Genomic DNA, 16,426 nt, shown 5'->3' on the forward strand with positions numbered 1-16,426 from the left:
GGCAAACAGCTTGACTGACGACCACGTAACGCGAGGCACTTGAGAAGGCCGACAGATTGATGGAGCAGCTGGTACGTTGAGCGACTGTTGTGCCCATGTCATTGTCAGTACCAGACAACAGTCGGACAGTTGGACAGCGAGTCTTTGAACAGTACGCTGCCATGGTGTGCAGCAGTCTGATGAGAAGGTGAACAGATTTCTCCCGAGTTGTCGATGTTGACACTGCCCACTTGTGATGGGACGTGCGCGTTCGCGTTTGGAGAAAGCACACCCTCGAGGGTGGAGGGCACTGGGCGGCGCCGAGCAGAGGATGTAGACTGTACTGTTACAGAGGATCGGGACCATCCCGGTCCGTGTTGATTCTTGAACGACAAATGAAAATCCGGATCACATGTCGGGTCCCGGCACGCACTGCACATTGATCGCCCTCCCGCCACCCGGCCAACGCGTCCACCTCTGAGTATCATGACCAGCCAACTGCTGTCGGCCTGTGGTCGCCGCAGGCTGGACATATAAGCCCAGCGCTGATACGATTCGCTTCCGGCATGCGATATGCGGTGGATGTATTTTTGGGAGAGTGGCATATACGGTAATCCATTGCATCCTCGGTGCGTGAAGTCAATGATTGACAATGACATGGCGCCGGCATCTCGACTCTAGGAAGTAAAAGTGCACATGCTTGAGTCAGTGATAACGCCGCGTTCCTGCGCCAGTACAGTACCTTCATCATTTCATGATCCATGCGTCGTGAGCCTAGCTACGGTACAATTCTGCCCGATTTATACCGTGCACTCTAGCCCAGAGTTTACCGCATTTCGAACTGCAGGCTATGGGTGGTAAGCACCGTCGTACGTACTCGCACACGTTTCACGAGGGCCTCCTGATCGCTGGATCTCCATGCATCGCAGCGCCTGAGCGGAACGCACCTGTGCAGCAAGCCAGACGGCACGGACCACAGTATCTGGCACAGGCGTAGAGCCTGGACGCTAGCGGTGACACATGCACGTCGGTACGTTGTCGGTACCTAGACCAAATTGTGCTGTCCGGATTGGGATGCATTGAGTGAGCCAGTGTTGTTCATGCAACTTCAAGTTCGACGCATCTGGCGGCCCGACACAGACGCAGAACAAGAGTTTGATACCATTTCGCAGCTGCATACTAGATCTATTGCTGGACAGTTGCCAGAACACGGTAATGGCCTCTGAATCAACGTGGGTAGTCACGGAAGCGGTGAGTTTACGGAAGCCGTCGGTTGGCAGGAACCTACCACTCGGCGACGCTTCAAGTTGTCCTTTTCGCCTCCCCTCGCTCCTCTCGCGGGATTGAATTGAGTAGACTGAAATTGCTGATTGCATTCTGAACAGCCTCCTTCGTTCCCGCGCTTTCTTCTTAGGCCGCCTTCCATCGCCGTCTTTCACCTTCAAGTTGACAGTGGCACACTAGATCAGATGCGCCCGTCTCTCAAGTCCTCTAAGGGGCTGGCCGCGCTGCTAAGTATAGCATTACAAATTTAAACGGCAGCCAGACGACAACACCCTCTCCTCTCACGATAATGACAGCGGAATCTTCTCCACATGCCTGAATGGGCAAAACCTTCAATTTCAATGCCTTTCTTCGCTGAGGAGAGGATGATTTCGTTGTGGTGGTGTGTCTTTAGCCTGTACAGGGCCGCCGCCGGCAGCGGGGCACACCTCTACTGCGCGCGAGCAACAGGACTCATGTTCAGGGAGCTTCTGTCATACTTACGGCAAGCACAGGTGGTGTCTCCAGCGACTCTCCGCAGAGACGCCGTCTGTTCGTTGACTTGTAATTCAGCACAAATGGTACGTTGACGCTGACAGATGGGCCCAATGTGACTTCCAGCAGATAGTACGGTTCATACAGGGAACAACGCCGCGATGAGTCGAACACGCGCGAAACCCGGAGCTAACCCACTCAGTGTACAGCTATACGATCCCAAAGCGATTGAGGTCACACCGCCATGCAATTGCGTACTAGTACATACATTGAACTTCTCATTCTTGCCAACCACGGGGTATCAACTAGTATCATACACTTTGCGCCGCAGGTCCGTCTACAGCCCGCTCCACTCGAAACCCTTCTCTATCGCAAACGTCGCTGCGAGCGTCAAGTCCTCCGGCGCGCTGCTCCTGCCAACACGGACGAGGTACTCGCCGTCCTCGACGACCCAGCGCGCGATGCGCTCCTCCCAGTACGACACCGCGTACTTGTCGAGCGTGAGCGTGACGGTCTCACTCGTGCCCGGCGCGAGGTCCTTCACCTTCTTGAACGCCTTGAGCATCACGGGTGCGTGCGTGAGCTCCGACGTGCTCGGCAACGTGATGTAGAGCTGCACGACGTCGGAGCCGATGACCGCGCCTGTGTTCTGGATGGTCACCTTGGCGGTGAGGTTGAAGTCGCCGTTCGAGACCGAAGGCTTCGAGAGCGATAGGGCAGAGTAGCGGAAGGTCGTGTAGGAGAGGCCATAGCTGGGCGAGGTGCGTTAGCGAGCGCTCGCAATTGCAAATGTCGGAGGATCAACTCACCCGAAGTACCACTGCGGCGCGAGCTTGCGATGATGGAAGTGCTTGTAGCCCTGCGACAGCGTCAGCGGACATAAAGCGCGGGTCCGCGTGTTCACATACCACGAATAGGTCCTCCGCATAGCGAACCTTGCCATTTTCCGAGTGGAAGTGGCCATGGCTGCCATAGTCCTCCAGCCGCTTCGCGAACGTGAGCGTCATCCTTCCACTCGGGTTCACCTTCCCTGCAACAACATCGCCGATAGCCTCGCCCGTCGCGTTCCCAAGGTACCACGCATGCACAATCGCGGGGACCTCGTCCGCCCACGGCATCGTGATGCTCGACCCGCTTTGGGTGACGACGACGGTGCGCTTGTTCACCGCGGCGACCTTCGAGACGAGCTCGTCCGTCCGGGGTGGGAGCGCGAGGGTCGTGCGGTCATAGCCCTCCGTCTCCCAGTCCGCGTTGAGACCGACGACGGCGATGACGGCGTCCGCCTCGCGCGCGAGCTGCACGGCCTCGGCCATGAGCACGTCGGGGTCGACGACCTCCTGGCCGCCGAGCCGCACGCCCGGGTTCGAGTCCATGACCGCCTCGTCGGGGTCGTTCGGCGCGGGCGCGCGCACGTTACAGAACTCGACGAGGATGTCGTGCTTGACCCCGGCTTTGAGCTGCACGGTGCCCTTCTCCTCGACGGAGCCTGAGCCGAAGAAGGCGTCACCGCGGAGTTGCTTCGTCCAGTTGTCCACCACGAGCTTGCCGTCGACGAAGAGCTGACAAAGGGTCGTGAGACCGTGATGCGACAGCAAGATCAGTCAGAGCTGACCTTCGCCCGTCCAGCGGATGTCAGGCCAAACTCAAAGAGAGTATCCTTCTCTCGCGGCTTCAGTTGGCCCTTGACCTTGAGCGTCCAGCGCTTCGTGAGTTCCGCCGGGTACGAAGTGCTGTGGCCTAGTCAATCTCCGCACGTTCAACTTCCGAACATCTCCACTCACCTGAAGAACATCCTCGTCTCATCAATATACTGCTCCTCAATCGGGCCGCCCACCGGTGTCATGCTCTCATCGTTCTCATGCTTATACCACTCGCCGATCCATCCCCTGCGCCCGTCCGCGGTGAACATGTCGTAGTCGAGCGACGGCGTGAGCATCGTCGCGCGCGCGCCCTCCGAGAACGTGATCTCCACGTCGGGGTCGAGCGCCTTGAGCGCGGCGACGAGTCCGTCGTGTGGGTTCGTGAAGTAGGACGGCTTGAGCGCCGCGGAACCGCCCCCGCTGATGACGATCGCCTTGGCGTTCCCGCCGACGATCGCGATCTTCTTCAGGCCCTGCTCCTGGGTGAGAGCGGATGAACGGTTGAGCGGGTGGAGCGTGCGAGAGCAGACATACCTTGGGCTTGAGCGGGAGGACACTGCCCTCGTTCTTGAGGAGGACGATGGACTCTGCGGCGAGCCGGCGCATGAGCGTCTTCTCCTCGGGTGTGTCGACCGTGTGCTCTTGGCCGTCGCCGTCAAGGATCTGTGTCGGGTGTCGCAGATTCAGCAGGTGCACTGTGTGGTTGCGGATGCGCTGCGTACCTCCGGTGCTGCCTTGGCGCACTTTTGGACGAGCTCGAGCACCTTCGCGGCGCGTTCCTTGACGGTGCGTTTCATGATCTTCCTGCTCTGAATACTACATGCACAGATACACGTGTCGTCAGCTTCCCGGGTAGCATCTGCATAACTGGTGAGTTGGTACGCACGAGCGGTTCATGAGGTCGAGGGTCCGCCACTTGTTCGTGCCCGGCATCTCGAGGTCGAGACCGGCATTGATCGCATGGTCGATGGAGTACACGCCGAACCTAATGCGCGAGTCAATGTCTCTCCGAGGCAAATGGGTTCGCTGAATGCGCACCAGTCACTCATGACCAGGGCGTCGCTGCCCCATTCCGCGCGCAGGATGTCACGGATGATCTTGGGATTCTCCGAGAGGTGCGTGCCGTTGACGCGGTTGTAGCTAGAAGGGGTGCGAGCAGTCAGCGTGAGAGACTGGGATGGGAGAAATGCGGGTGCAATGGTAGAAGGTAATCAGGGCGTGGTGGCAGGCAGCTTCCACAACAACGCGAGGCATGTATGATATAACACCCTCACATGCGGCATCAACGGTAGACGACGCGGTGACCTCACGCGCGACATAGAGTTGGAATGATATGCTCGAGAAGGCCAACGGTGAGAAGACGTACGCAGTCATGTAGCACCACGGCTTTGCGTGCTTCTCCGCGATCATGAAGGGCATCATGTAGATCTCCCTGAGGGCACGCTCGCTGACGATGGAGTCGTACGCCATCCGGTCGTTCTCCTTGTCGTTGGTGGCAAAGTGCTTGATGCAGGCAGCGATACCGCCCTCCTGGACACCGTTGATGTACGCGGCGGCAATGGTGCCGGATAGGTGAGGGTCCTCTGAGAACGACTCGAAGGAGCGGCCGCCGAGGGGATTGCGCTGGGTGTTGCAGGTGGGACCGAGCCAGACGGAGGCGGCCTTGAGCTTGGCCTCTTGGGCGAGGAGCTTGAGGCCAACCTGGTGCATAAGCTCGGTGTCAAAGGTAGCGGCCATGCCGGTGGCAGAGGGCAGGCACTTGGCGGGGGTGCCCATGAAGAAGTGGTTGCCTCGGATGCCTGCGAGCTGTGAGGTGGTGTGCTCGTGGGTTGGAGAGTCGAGAACATACCGTTCGGGCCATCGCTTGTCTTGAGGGCGGGGATGGAGAGCCTGGGGACGGCATAGGTGTGCCAGAAGCCGACGCCTGCGGTGAGGAGGATGGCCTCGTCTGTGGTGAGCTGCTCGACGACGTCCTGGACGTTCGCCTGTGCAAAGTCGGACGGCGGCATCGTGCGATCAGGGGGATGGGGGGGATCGACGGGAAGGGCGGTGTACACGCTGGGAGGGCGGTCTGGTGAGGTTGGAGGGAGGGAGCATGGCTGGGTCTGTTTAAATTGGGGGTGGCAAGACGCGGAGGACGACTTGGGACGAGCAGATGCACAGACGCGTTTCCGACGTTTCTCCGCCAGCCGGCATTCGGTCCGCCACGTGCCTCCCCGCCCCTTCGCCCGGCCACAGCCTCCGCGTCCCTCCAGTCATTTCCGCCTCTCCTCAGGAACATCGCCACCAATGTGCTCGCCTCCTCAACGCATTCCCGCCGGCAACGACTGCGGTGGCTGGTGCGTGTGATCAACGCGTTCCTTGACATCCATCCGCCACCCCCTTCTCAGCACCCATGCACCTTGGAGCCCAAATGGTTCCATGGCTCGCGCACGAGCATCTACTCGCACCCCTGCGCTTCCCGCCCGCTCGTCGTATATGTATCTGTCGTTGTGGGGCACGGATCTAGTCTGTCAATCTCCCGTTCTGCAATCTGCGATGAGTAGATGAGTATCGCTGCCTCGTGATCCTCGACCACGGGTCGCCGTCTACTCTCTTAGAGCACCACGTACAGTAGATGCATATTCTGAGCTGATACAAATTAGATATATCACAACCACAGCAATACGACCGACATGACAGAGCGAAGAGGATAATTACAAGTCAGATTCAGCGCCACTAGATGCGGTCGTCGTTACGAGACAAGCTGACCAGCCTCGACGCCAATGATGTTGACGTCTCGCTGCAGATGTGGGCCGTTGTCAGCACAAGTCTCAGCGGATCGCAACAAATGCCACCCACCTTACGAGGACAGTCCACAGTCAACCTCTGGCATCCCCACACCTTCACCTCCTTGAGCGACTGACAACTCTCCAACAAGCTCTTGATGACCCAGTCATCCACCTCCCTGCAAAATCCAACATCAAGTGTCTGCAAATTCGGCGCACGTGCTGCGATCGTCTGCAACGACTCCTGCGACGCTGCGGTCCACTGGTTGATGCGCAGATGCTTCAGCGCCGGCCCCGAGTGCTCTAGCAGCGCAAACAGCGCGTCCGCGCCGAGCTGGTGGTCCCGATCCATGTCGAGCACCTCGAGCGGTGGGTTCGGCGTCTTGCCCGCCGTCTGCGCGGTCGCAACCCAGGTATTGAAGAACTCCGCGACACCGGCATTCGTTAGCTCGGGCGTGCCGGCGAGCTTGAGCGAGGTGAGCTTGCGCGTGTGCGGCTTGAGGCCCTTGAAGAGGAACTGATCCGTGATGTCGCCGTTATGAGAGAGGTTGAGGTGCGTGAGCGAGCCCCCGACGGCGGCGATGAGGTCAATGAGGGCCTCTTCGCTCAGTGGATCGGGCCTGGCCGCTGAGCCGGGCCGGGAGATCTCGAGCGAGGTGAGTGTGCCGGCGAGGGGCTTCAACAAGTCGAGGAGCTCGTCGTCCATGAGACCGATCTCGGAGAGACGCAGTTCCTTGAGATTCTTGCAGCTCGAGACGAGGGCGCGCATGCATTCCAGGTCGAAGCGTGGGCTCTGTGTGATGAGGAAGCCTTCTAGTGATGGGTGGGCTCGAAAGAACTCTTGCCATACAGGGGCCCTCACGAGGAAAGGACCGAGAAGCTCGAGACGCTTGAGGTTCGGTAGCGCAGTCTTCCAGTGACGCAGCACTTCGTTGTCGATGCGTCCGCAGAAGTCCAGGCGCAGATGTGTCATATTAGGATTGAGATTGGCCAATGCACAGAGCGCAGGGGCCTCTAAGTCTGTGCTGCCACTTGAGTGACTTGGACGCAGAAGGATTGGGTTTACATACTGGTGACGTCGTACAAGGTCAAACGGGTGTTCTCAACGTCATAGAACAATGGCGCGTTCTGCGCCGTGCTACGAGGGTGTTAGCTACGCGATCCGAAAAGTGCACGCGACAGCATGGCCGACTCACATGCGCCGGCTCTTCGAGATTGTCTTCGCAATTTCGTCCAAATTGAGATTGCCGATATCGCCTAGGGCTTCGACGTCGTCGATGTAATTACCAAGGAGCTGGGGGAGAAATTAGGTATGACAGAGGCAGAAGGATTGGAGGAATACCCCTTACATCTATGCATAGCGATACCAGACTCGGGAACTTCTTCTCCTCGAAGTAGACCACCACACGCTTATCGGTAGGTGCTTTGCGTTTCCTCGGTGCTGCTGGCTTTTTGAACGGGTCCGAGCCGCCGGATTTCGCGCACGGATGGCAGAGCCATCCCGGTGGGGGGTTCGCTGCAAGCGTATACTTCGTCTACAACACCAAAAAAAGAAAACTCAACTCTCGTCGCGTCACGGAACAACACCACGAGCGCGACGCACCACTGTGAACTGCGTCTTGCACTTGGCGCACTTCTCGAAGCTCCCGATGGGCGGCTTCGGCAGGTCGCCCTTCCACATCTTTGAGAGCGCGTTGTACGGGTCGTCATCCGAGTCCTCGTAGTCATCGTCGTCATCGTCGCCCCTTTTCTTTGTCTTCTTCTTGGCCTTGGCTTTCTCCTTAGCCTTGAGCTTTGCCTCCGCGGCCTTGGACAGCTTGCGCTTCTTCGGCGCGGGTGTCTCCTCTTCCTCCGGTTCGTCTAGGTTGTCAGAGTCGTAATCGTCTCCGTTCTGGAGGACGTTGGGTGAGATGTATGCGGCGCGCTGGCCTATGGCCGTGCGGTGCGTTACTCACCTCGGCTGCCCCGCGCTCCTCCCGGTTCCCGTTAGCGGGTTGGTCCTGGTCCTGTCCCGCTGTGCTAGGCCCCGCTTCGGGCTGGTCTGGGTTCTCAGCTTGGTTCCGAGTCCTTGTCCGGCGAGCTATCGTCGTCGGGGTAATGCCCGACTCCTATATTGTGGCGTGAGCCTCAGGCTACTACAACGACGCACAAGAAGTGGGAACTCACCCGTAGGAAGTCCGTCAGCGCGGACGTTGGCCCGCGGACATTGTTAGCTCTGCGGCTCATGTGAAGTGGTCGACGCAGTCTTTGTCCTTGCCGGTGTCGGTGTTGGGTTGGAAAGAGGGTCAAGGCGGGTCACGGTCACGACGCGTCTCATTTAAAACCAAACACGTCCAAATAACGCGGTCCCGGCGCGTGCGCCGAATCATCCTCTCCTTTCTGGGTAATTGGCCACATGCCGGCCACAAATGGGCTCGATGAGTCGAATACCACCCGCGGACCACGGTCGGCTGATAGCATTGATGAGAATGTTCTTGTTGATCATGAGACTTGCTCCTCTTCCCGCCCATCGTGAATTGCCTAGTATTCTGACCACTGGCAGTACCGGCCGATCTACAGTACATACAGTATTGGGCTCTGAGATGGACGGAGGGTTCATGAACATAGATTATTCGTTAACAGATGTGCTCTTTCGACCAGGACATAACACAATAAGGAAGAGAGGATACAGGTGTTCTCATTCTACTATAGCTATCTTCTCGGGCTACGCCAGTACTTACAGTACCGGCAAATTGCCCGGACGCCCTAGCCATACAGTAAGCATTGACTCGTACACTAGGTAAGAATGCATCAGCACATTCACGACTACAGCAACAAACACGCAAGCTACTCCAACACGGCGAAAGAGTCACAGCAACACACTATCACAGTAACGCTATATATCATCTAAACTGCGTCCCATGCACGTCTGCTCATGCGGGCATCACTTCGTCTTCCCGTTCGTGGGTATCGCATGTAGCGTCGGCACTCCGCCGCTCCCTGTCCGCATATGGGACTGGACGTTCTCCTTCGCCGTCGAGCTCGTGGGCACAGGTGTCGTGAGCTTCGGCACTGGGACAACGCGGTCGAGGTCCGCGCCGAGGCCACTCATGCTCTGCGGACTTGTGGGATCCGTATCGACAGGCTTCATCGCGTCCGCGTTTGAGTCTTTCATGGGCTGTTTGCCCGCAGACCTGCTGCCCTCGGTATGTTTCCGGCGCCGCTCCTCCTCTTGCCGTCGCATGACATCGATCTCACCCTGTACCACGACGTCTTCGAGCCACTTGTGGTGAATGAGCTCGCTGGCGGGTGCACGCTTGTCGGGGTGCAAGCGGAGCATGGGAGTAAGGAAGGAGGCAATAAGGTCTGCTTCTTCCTTAGGGAGCAGATATTTGTCGTGTAGGACCGCGTCTAGTGGCCAGAACCGCAACTTCTGGATGTGTCGCAGCTCACCTGAAATGGGGCAGATTAGCAAATTGCACAGTAGAGATCAGAGCCGACACACCTTTCCGATTAAAGAAGTCTGAGCTATACTTGCCTGAAAAGGCGATACTCTTCGGGATCTCGCCCATAAGTTCCATGATCTGGGCCATATGGTCGTCATCCTTGCTGTACCGTGACCCGGACGCTGGATCAAAGAGATAGTCGCCACCGGTCAGCAGCTCAAAGATCTGCGGGCGAATGTGTTAAAAGCAGCCACGAATGTTGAAGCGGTCTACTGACGATGCAGGCCACACTCCAGATGTCCGCACTTGGTCCCCACTTCGCGCCGAGGATCACTTCCGGACACCGGTATTGTCGTGTCTGGATATCATCCGTGAAGTGATGCTCGACCCAAGTCGCTGAAAGCTACCGTCAGGTCCCGCCCGAGAGTCAAATCGTCAAAATCAAGACGCACCGTTACCCAAATCGGCAATCTTGACGGTGATCTTCTCCATCCCTTCCATAGCCGGCATCGCTGGGTCCACTGACATCGCGCTCTCGCCTGTAGGCGGGACCGTCATGCCCCCAGACAAATTGTTCGCCTCCAACGAGTACGGTGGTGGTGGCGGATGGCCGCTCGATCCAGGTATCGGCTGTGCGCCAGACTCACCAGGTATCGGTACCTCTGCGGGAGGTGCAAGTCCTGGCGCCCGTGCCCGCGAGGCAAGTGCCTGCTGCGACAGTAACGACAGCCCTGGTGCTGACGACTTCGCCTTCTCCGGGCGGGTCTTCTCGCCAAACGGCGAGGTGTTCAAGTTGACGCCCGACATGCGCTCAGCCGCCTGCTCTGTCGAGTCTGCGCGTTTCGAGATCTCCTTGACATCAATACTCCCCGAAGGGCTCCCGGGGCCGCTCACAGCGCCGTCTGCCTCTATTTTGCTCATACCGAATGACCATCGGTCCAGGTGTGAGGTAGAGCCGAAGGATGATGATGGTGAGGGGAGTGGTTGAGATCCGGTAATGAAAATGGACTCTGAACGCGGCGTCTGGTTCCCACCACGGCCGCGTGAAGGCGGGACACCGACCAGCCGTGTTGGCGGGGGTGTTGCGGAAGCAGACTGCGCGGCAAGCTCAGCCTCGATTATCGACTCGACATCATCTATGGAGATGAGGACGTTCTCGGGCTTGAGGTCTGCGGAAGATCCGATGAGTGAACGCTCCGGATCAACAGGTCACCCGATGCAAAGGGGTAGGAGCCTCCGTTCTCCATGCCCGTCACTTTAGGCAAGACGAGTCGGGCATGAACACGACGGGCGACCCGTTGAGAGAGCACTCGATGGCAGCGCGCCGACAATAGCCCGCTCAACGACCGCTGAATGAACCCACGCACTCACCCGTGTGAATGACGCCGCAGCAGCGGTGCATGTAATCGAGACCGAGGAGGATCTGCTTCGCAATTTGCTTGACGAGGGGCATCGGGACACCCTTGTTCTGATGCCGCTTGATGAGCCCCAGCAGGTTCTCGCCGAGCACCTCGAAGACCATGCAGACATGGGTGCCGTTGGGCCCTTTGTGTCGGAAATGGTCTAGAAAAGAAATGACATGGGAACGTCCCGGGTGTGTCTGGGACGGCGATGGCGGTGGAATCGGGTTGTCGGGGGTAGGCTGCACGGAGGGAGAAGAGGAAGTGATGAGTCGCTGGAGCAGCTTGATCTCGTCGAGAGCAGTCTCCGTATAGCGTGGTGCGGATTTGACGACTTTGAGGGCGACATGACGGTTCAATCTGGGCGGCGATGAGACGGTGAGTTCGGAGAGGCAGCGCGAGCACGTACTTTGCGTCCTTCGCGAGCCAGACGGTGGAGAAATGGCCCCAGCCGAGCTTGCGGACGACGGTGTAGCGGGCGTCGGAAAAGGTGTCGCCGATGTGGACGGGGTGGTAACCGCCCTTCACGTAGTCCTCCCAGTCCTCCTCGTCCTCGGTCATGACAGAGTGAGAGTGAGAGGAATCGTATGAACCGGCGTGTGACATCTTTGAACGGGTCGACTGTGATGAGAGATAAGCACACTCGCGGGGGCGGCTAGCAAGATAAGGGCCCACCTACTCCGTCCGACCTTGCTTGCGGCTTCGCGGCGGGTGCTGTGTACGGCTTGCGGCAGTGCGGGGGACGTGCTGGCGGGGCTGGACGACGGGGCAGGCGGCGAGGAGAGTGGTTTGGTCGATGAACACGCCGCTGCACTAACGTGCGCCAGGGGTGGCCCAATCAGGGAGTCTCCTTTCGAAAGAAAGGCTCGCAACTTCTGCTGACTCAGCCGCCCAATCCCGATAGCCGCGGAATTCAACCGGCCTCGATCGAGATCTCCCCATATATGGCAGGGCACTATGTTCACCTCCCTCGGCCCGGCTTCGTGCCTTCCTCAACCTAGGCTTTCTGCGGCACACCGCCGTCTGAGGCCTCCCATATGTCTCGGTGTCGGATCCAGTGCACAGGCTTCCGCCGCTTCCGGACCGGCCGTGTTGTCTCAACAAGCAAATTACCTTCCCACTCAAAGTCCGAGTGGCACTTAGTCACCATGAGGTCACCCGGATGTCCGTGTCCGCCGTCTCCCACATAATATACGCTCTGTACAGCTGCAGTCGCGTCGCTCACAACGGCACACTGCGATATGGCCCTCTCCCCGAAGAAGATGCAATACGGTGCGATCGCTGTCAGGACTCGCAGCGACAGTATGTTGATGCTTGACTACTAGTGCGCCTCGGCAACTCCGGGCTCAAAGTCTCGAAGATCATCCTCGGGACGATGCAGTACGGCAGTTCAGGCTGGGCTGACTGGGTCATCGATGACGAGGAGGAGGCCATCCGGCATATCAAGTATGCGTAAGTCACCCCGTCACACCCACCATCATCGAGCGGTCTCCTAACGTTGGTGGGCAATAGGTACGATGCCGGTATCCAGACGTTCGATACAGCAAATGTACCCAAGAACGTTATCTCCACAGCGTTTCAAATTCATATATGTGGTCCTAGGTTTATTCGAACGGTCTTTCCGAAGTCATTCTTGGCAAAGCTATCAAGAAATTAAACCTTCCTCGCGAGGAGATTGTTGTCATGACCAAGGTAAGTTACTACGGCACTGTACCATTTTGCATGCATGTGTTGAACGCATTCCTACATAGGTCTTCAACCCAGTGTTGCCCCGGTACGACGCCAAGTTCGGTGGCGCGGGCGTAACTCGGGACGATTTCAAGCTCGTTAACCAGAGCGGGCTCAGTCGCAAGGCAAGTACATACTTTGACGCCGCTCTATGTTGTCGTGCTCACTATGATATATGCTCCAGCACATCTTCGATTCAATCAAGGCCAGCTTGGAGCGCCTACAGCTTGACTACGTTGATCTGTTTCAATGTACGTCTGTATAGTCTGGGACTCATTATCGACAGTATAGTGACCAGACATTTTTATGTTCCTCAGGCCATCGCTTCGACTACAACACACCGATTGAGGAGACGGTAGGACCGATTTTCGACAAAGAAGAAGACTGTACTGACTGTATCTTCTCAGATGCAAGCGCTGCACGACGTCGTGAAGGCGGGCTACGCCCGCTACATTGGCATGAGTTCTTGCTACGCGTACCAATGTATGTCTTTGATGCTCTTATATCATCTCAAGTTCATCTCTGACGCACCCATTCTTAGTCCATGCCATGCAGAGTACGTTGGCCTGAACTGATAAAATGCACAGTCCGACTGAGCTGTCAATAGACTACGCCGTCAACAACAACCTCACGCCCTTCATTTCGATGCAGAACCAGTACAGCCTGGTCTATCGCGAGGAGGAGCGGGAGATGTTCCCGACACTCAAGGTACTGTAATCCGCTTGTTACACTTTCAGTTGATCTTTTGACGAGAGTGCACAGCTGTTTGGTGTGGGGTCAATCCCATGGTCTCCCCTCGCACGTGGGCTGCTCACCCGGCCGCTGACCGAGAAGTCGAAGCGTGGCGATACCGACTGGTTCTTGCCACAATACAAGGCTTCGGGTACATCTGATATCGTTTCACAGTACGCCTTCATCCTATTCAATCGAAGTATCAACGATTCCCAACAGTATACAGCGTCGAGGAGATCGCGAAGAAGAAAGGCGTTAGCATGGCACAGATCGCGATGGCGTGGTGCATGTCTAAGCCGGGTGTCACTGCGCCGATTGTGGGCACGACGAGTCTCGACAAGCTGAAGGATATTCTCGGTGAGTGGGCATTTCTGAGCCTCCGCTTCCGATGACGAGCGACTTGCTGAGCCCCATGCGATGATAGGCGCACTCGATGTGCAGTTGACGGAGGAAGAGATCAAGTATCTGGAGGAGCCGTACACAGCCCAACCAATCATCGGACAGCTCTAAGCAGTCTGCGTGGGACACGGAAAAAAGACCTATGCTGTATGATATAGTCGGCGACTGTAACATTGTAAGTTTTAGCATTGTCCAATGGGATTGTCAACGAGATAGCACATCATCGGCCATCGGGACGGACCCGCAGTGGAAAAAACACTCAGTACTCAAGACAATGTAATGACAAGCTCGAGATTGACTACACCAAGCATCTCCGAAGGGGCTAAAGCGGCCATGAAGAGGTGCTGCGCCTCACAGCTGATGCACACTGCAGGGTGACAATTGTACTCGAGGATATGCAACCCCCGACCCGCTTCTTCAGGGCCGTATGGAAGATTTTTGCAAGAGTTGTAGAGCGCAATTATTCTTCGGGAGATGCGCGCCTTAGGGCCGCCGTCTAGCAGAGGTCAAAGTTCACAGATCTGCGCATCGTGTGAGTATGGGCGAATTCATGCGCATTCTGCTGTCCTAGTGTGGCATAACGAAGCAAAGCGGATTCGGTGGGGTTCGCTTGATGTAGAGCGAAAGTGCCGAGCAACTCGCAGGGGTCACACTTGGGCGAGCATGATTGGATGGAGGGAGACGCGAAGGGCGGGTACGCGAACACATGAGCAGCACGTGGGCGCGTCGCGGCTGGGAGCGTGTTGGGATTCCGAGTTTGCGAAGGCGTTGGCGTTGTGGGCGCGCCCCTCCGCCCCTTCACCCCATCACGCTGTACACTATTTCAACTTCCCCGGTCTCCTTCTCTCCTTCACCGCGCTCGCCGTCGTCTGCCACGACCCCCGCCACGTTCACGACCCCACCCTGTCTCGCCATGTACCACCCTCTCCCCCTCCCCCGCCTCCACTCTCGCAAGCACCCTCGCGTCGACCCTTGTGCCGTCAGCAACGCCCGCGCCACTGAGCGCAACTCGTCGCCCCCTCGCTGTGGCCCGCGCTTCCCAGCCCCTGCCGGCTGCACGACCAAGAAGGCGCCGCCAACTCTGTCCGTCTCCAACACCAACGCCTCGCGCTCTGGAGTGGCCCCCGTCGCGTTCCCCAGCGACATCCCAGAGCCACCGTCGCAGAGTATCATCCCCTTCCCGTCGGCTCCCATTGACTTCCCGGTGCGTCGTGCTGACAAGCAAGACGGCCTCGACGCGTGCCCTGAGCCCGAACAGCGGGACGGGGACGAACAGAATGTGCCAACCGGGGACAAAGCGGAGATCCGTCGTGACATTGACTGGCGACGTGTCCGTCGTAGGTGCACGCAGTCCTGCATTGCCAGCTCGTGTGCACCTACCGAATCCTTCTCCAAGGAAGGCCCCCAAGCTCCGCGTCGTCCATTTGTCGCCATCCCTGTCAACAATCACCCCGAACCGGACACGCCAGACGCGAAGGCGGACCCGAACGTCCCGCACCACCGTACGCGGCGCCACAGTGTCTCCGCCGGCTGTGGGCCGTTCCGACCGACCCCTCGACGCGCGCGCAAGGTGAAGAAGCCGACGGCGGACACGCAGTACCTCGCAGTAGTGCATAGGAGCATTGCCTGGCATGCACGCGGTGCGCGCGAGCTAAGGGGCGAGTTGAGTGCGTGTATCGAGCAGGATGTGGAACTCGCGACGCGACTTTGGAGGGCCTTGGCGGATAGAGGCTGTCGGCCTACGTCTTTCAAGTCGGTGGCCCCATCGCCGACCCCTATCGCGGACAAGTTTGCTCGTTCCGTTCCAACCTCTCGATCTATGGAGAACCCGACGACAGACGAACTCGCGGATGCTCAGCCGACCTCACCGGTCCCGAAGATCCCTGACCAGCTTGGACCGTCCTCTGCTCCGAGCGTCATGACTATGCCACAGCTTGTCGCGTCCATGACCCTGCGCTTCCGGGACCGCTCATCGGCGAGACCACGTTCAGCGGTATGTTTTACGAGCAAGGACGGGGAAGAGGACAAACCGCTGCGACCGCGTTCTGCTCTGGGCCACGTGGTGTTCTCGAGTGGCGAGGGCGAGGAGGTCGCGGGTGCGAATTGAGTCTCGCAGTTCATGCTCGATCACCTAGTACTCTTCACACTTGCATGGGTTCTTCTCCCGGCGAGGCCAAGTCTCATCCCTGACCATCATGAGCACGCAGTGCGTGCGTATGCCAGCATGCCTCTTTACGACAGAACCATAGAATGGTTCGAATTCCTTATGTTTCACGATCACGGACTCTTTCAGGATAGCTCAAAACCCACATTCATTTCGTCCTCTCACGCATCTCCGACCTCGCTCATGTCCGCACTCATCTCCTCCCATATCTCTTGCATATCACCATACTCGCATCCTTCATCCGTCCCTAGTCGCATTCTATCCTCCAGTGCCTGTAGCCTACACATATGGTCGTCGTCTCCCGTCATCTGTATATACTGCAGGAATTTCTAACCCGTCACGCCGAGATCCTGTGTTGCTGAAGCCACTGCATGCTCACGTTCGACGCGTACCACTCGCTCAAAGATTAGTTGGCGTGTCAATCACGTGGGCG

The 16,426-nt window shown here is 57.9% G+C and overlaps 5 protein-coding genes across 5 annotated transcripts; 2 read left to right on the top strand and 3 right to left on the bottom strand.

The window, feature by feature from the left end:
• Window positions 1-1,965: 1,965 nt before the first annotated feature.
• Window positions 1,966-5,497, bottom strand: C8Q71DRAFT_783709 (beta-glucosidase). The gene is made up of 11 exons (XM_047924989.1): window positions 5,227-5,497; window positions 4,744-5,176; window positions 4,416-4,517; window positions 4,264-4,362; window positions 4,100-4,193; window positions 3,912-4,040; window positions 3,519-3,856; window positions 3,350-3,467; window positions 2,646-3,296; window positions 2,547-2,596; window positions 1,966-2,489 (listed from the first exon to the last, which is right to left on the bottom strand). Exons 1-11 carry the CDS (start codon window positions 5,384-5,386, stop codon window positions 2,075-2,077), a joined length of 2,589 nt encoding a protein of 862 aa, XP_047774155.1. The 5' UTR covers window positions 5,387-5,497; the 3' UTR covers window positions 1,966-2,074.
• Window positions 5,498-5,649: 152 nt separating this feature from the next.
• C8Q71DRAFT_841972 (RNI-like protein) lies at window positions 5,650-8,422 on the bottom strand. The gene is made up of 8 exons (XM_047926541.1): window positions 8,312-8,422; window positions 8,101-8,253; window positions 7,749-8,036; window positions 7,495-7,680; window positions 7,342-7,439; window positions 7,216-7,283; window positions 6,219-7,165; window positions 5,650-6,159 (listed from the first exon to the last, which is right to left on the bottom strand). The coding sequence occupies exons 1-8, from the start codon at window positions 8,369-8,371 to the stop codon at window positions 6,112-6,114; spliced, it is 1,848 nt and encodes a 615-aa protein (XP_047774156.1). The 5' UTR covers window positions 8,372-8,422; the 3' UTR covers window positions 5,650-6,111.
• A 312-nt stretch (window positions 8,423-8,734) lies between these two features.
• Window positions 8,735-11,804, bottom strand: C8Q71DRAFT_783711 (kinase-like protein). Its single transcript, XM_047924990.1, has 7 exons — window positions 11,646-11,804; window positions 11,380-11,591; window positions 10,942-11,330; window positions 10,023-10,739; window positions 9,848-9,966; window positions 9,630-9,795; window positions 8,735-9,577 (listed from the first exon to the last, which is right to left on the bottom strand). Exons 2-7 carry the CDS (start codon window positions 11,574-11,576, stop codon window positions 9,069-9,071), a joined length of 2,097 nt encoding a protein of 698 aa, XP_047774157.1. The 5' UTR covers window positions 11,577-11,591; window positions 11,646-11,804; the 3' UTR covers window positions 8,735-9,068.
• Window positions 11,805-12,019: 215 nt separating this feature from the next.
• On the top strand, window positions 12,020-14,052 carry C8Q71DRAFT_783717 (aryl-alcohol dehydrogenase). The gene is made up of 13 exons (XM_047924991.1): window positions 12,020-12,242; window positions 12,296-12,422; window positions 12,483-12,519; window positions 12,573-12,662; window positions 12,722-12,823; window positions 12,883-12,949; window positions 13,016-13,053; window positions 13,106-13,181; window positions 13,240-13,254; window positions 13,306-13,406; window positions 13,461-13,603; window positions 13,657-13,787; window positions 13,855-14,052. The coding sequence occupies exons 1-13, from the start codon at window positions 12,212-12,214 to the stop codon at window positions 13,938-13,940; spliced, it is 1,044 nt and encodes a 347-aa protein (XP_047774158.1). The 5' UTR covers window positions 12,020-12,211; the 3' UTR covers window positions 13,941-14,052.
• Window positions 14,053-14,399: 347 nt separating this feature from the next.
• Window positions 14,400-16,343, top strand: C8Q71DRAFT_783718 (uncharacterized protein). Its single transcript, XM_047924992.1, has one exon. It carries the CDS (start codon window positions 14,536-14,538, stop codon window positions 15,934-15,936), a length of 1,401 nt encoding a protein of 466 aa, XP_047774159.1. The 5' UTR covers window positions 14,400-14,535; the 3' UTR covers window positions 15,937-16,343.
• The last annotated feature ends 83 nt before the right edge of the window (window positions 16,344-16,426 follow it).

This window comes from Rhodofomes roseus, assembly GCF_022264815.1.
Source record: "Rhodofomes roseus strain CIRM-BRFM 1785 chromosome Unknown C8Q71scaffold_28, whole genome shotgun sequence".
NCBI classification, from domain to species: Eukaryota; Fungi; Basidiomycota; class Agaricomycetes; order Polyporales; family Fomitopsidaceae; genus Rhodofomes; species Rhodofomes roseus.

What these genes read in the sequence shown, in the direction of transcription:
- C8Q71DRAFT_783717 (XM_047924991.1), top strand. Translation starts at nt 12,212, where the DNA reads ATGGCCCTCTCCCCGAAGAAGATGCAATACG. An exon ending in ACACACCGATTGAGGAGACG is followed by an intron (nt 13,054 to 13,105) that starts GTAGGACCGATT and finishes GTATCTTCTCAG; the next exon opens with ATGCAAGCGCTGCACGACGT. An exon ending in ACATCTGATATCGTTTCACA is followed by an intron (nt 13,604 to 13,656) that starts GTACGCCTTCAT and finishes AACAGTATACAG; the next exon opens with CGTCGAGGAGATCGCGAAGA.
- C8Q71DRAFT_841972 (XM_047926541.1), bottom strand. Translation starts at nt 8,371, where the DNA reads ATGAGCCGCAGAGCTAACAATGTCCGCGGGCCAACGTCCGCGCTGACG. An exon ending in CGCTGACGGACTTCCTACGG is followed by an intron (nt 8,254 to 8,311) that starts GTGAGTTCCCAC and finishes GCCACAATATAG; the next exon opens with GAGTCGGGCATTACCCCGAC. An exon ending in AGGAGCGCGGGGCAGCCGAG is followed by an intron (nt 8,037 to 8,100) that starts GTGAGTAACGCA and finishes AACGTCCTCCAG; the next exon opens with AACGGAGACGATTACGACTC.
- C8Q71DRAFT_783711 (XM_047924990.1), bottom strand. Translation starts at nt 11,576, where the DNA reads ATGTCACACGCCGGTTCATACGATTCCTCTCACTCTCACTCTGTCATG. An exon ending in TGGCTCGCGAAGGACGCAAA is followed by an intron (nt 11,331 to 11,379) that starts GTACGTGCTCGC and finishes ATCGCCGCCCAG; the next exon opens with ATTGAACCGTCATGTCGCCC. An exon ending in CTGCGGCGTCATTCACACGG is followed by an intron (nt 10,740 to 10,941) that starts GTGAGTGCGTGG and finishes GATCTTCCGCAG; the next exon opens with ACCTCAAGCCCGAGAACGTC.
- C8Q71DRAFT_783709 (XM_047924989.1), bottom strand. Translation starts at nt 5,386, where the DNA reads ATGCCGCCGTCCGACTTTGCACAGGCGAACGTCCAGGACGTCGTCGAG. An exon ending in CATCCGCTGGACGGGCGAAG is followed by an intron (nt 3,297 to 3,349) that starts GTCAGCTCTGAC and finishes ACCCTTTGTCAG; the next exon opens with CTCTTCGTCGACGGCAAGCT. An exon ending in ATGCGGAGGACCTATTCGTG is followed by an intron (nt 2,597 to 2,645) that starts GTATGTGAACAC and finishes ACGCTGTCGCAG; the next exon opens with GGCTACAAGCACTTCCATCA.
- C8Q71DRAFT_783718 (XM_047924992.1), top strand. Translation starts at nt 14,536, where the DNA reads ATGAGCAGCACGTGGGCGCGTCGCGGCTGGGAGCGTGTTGGGATTCCG.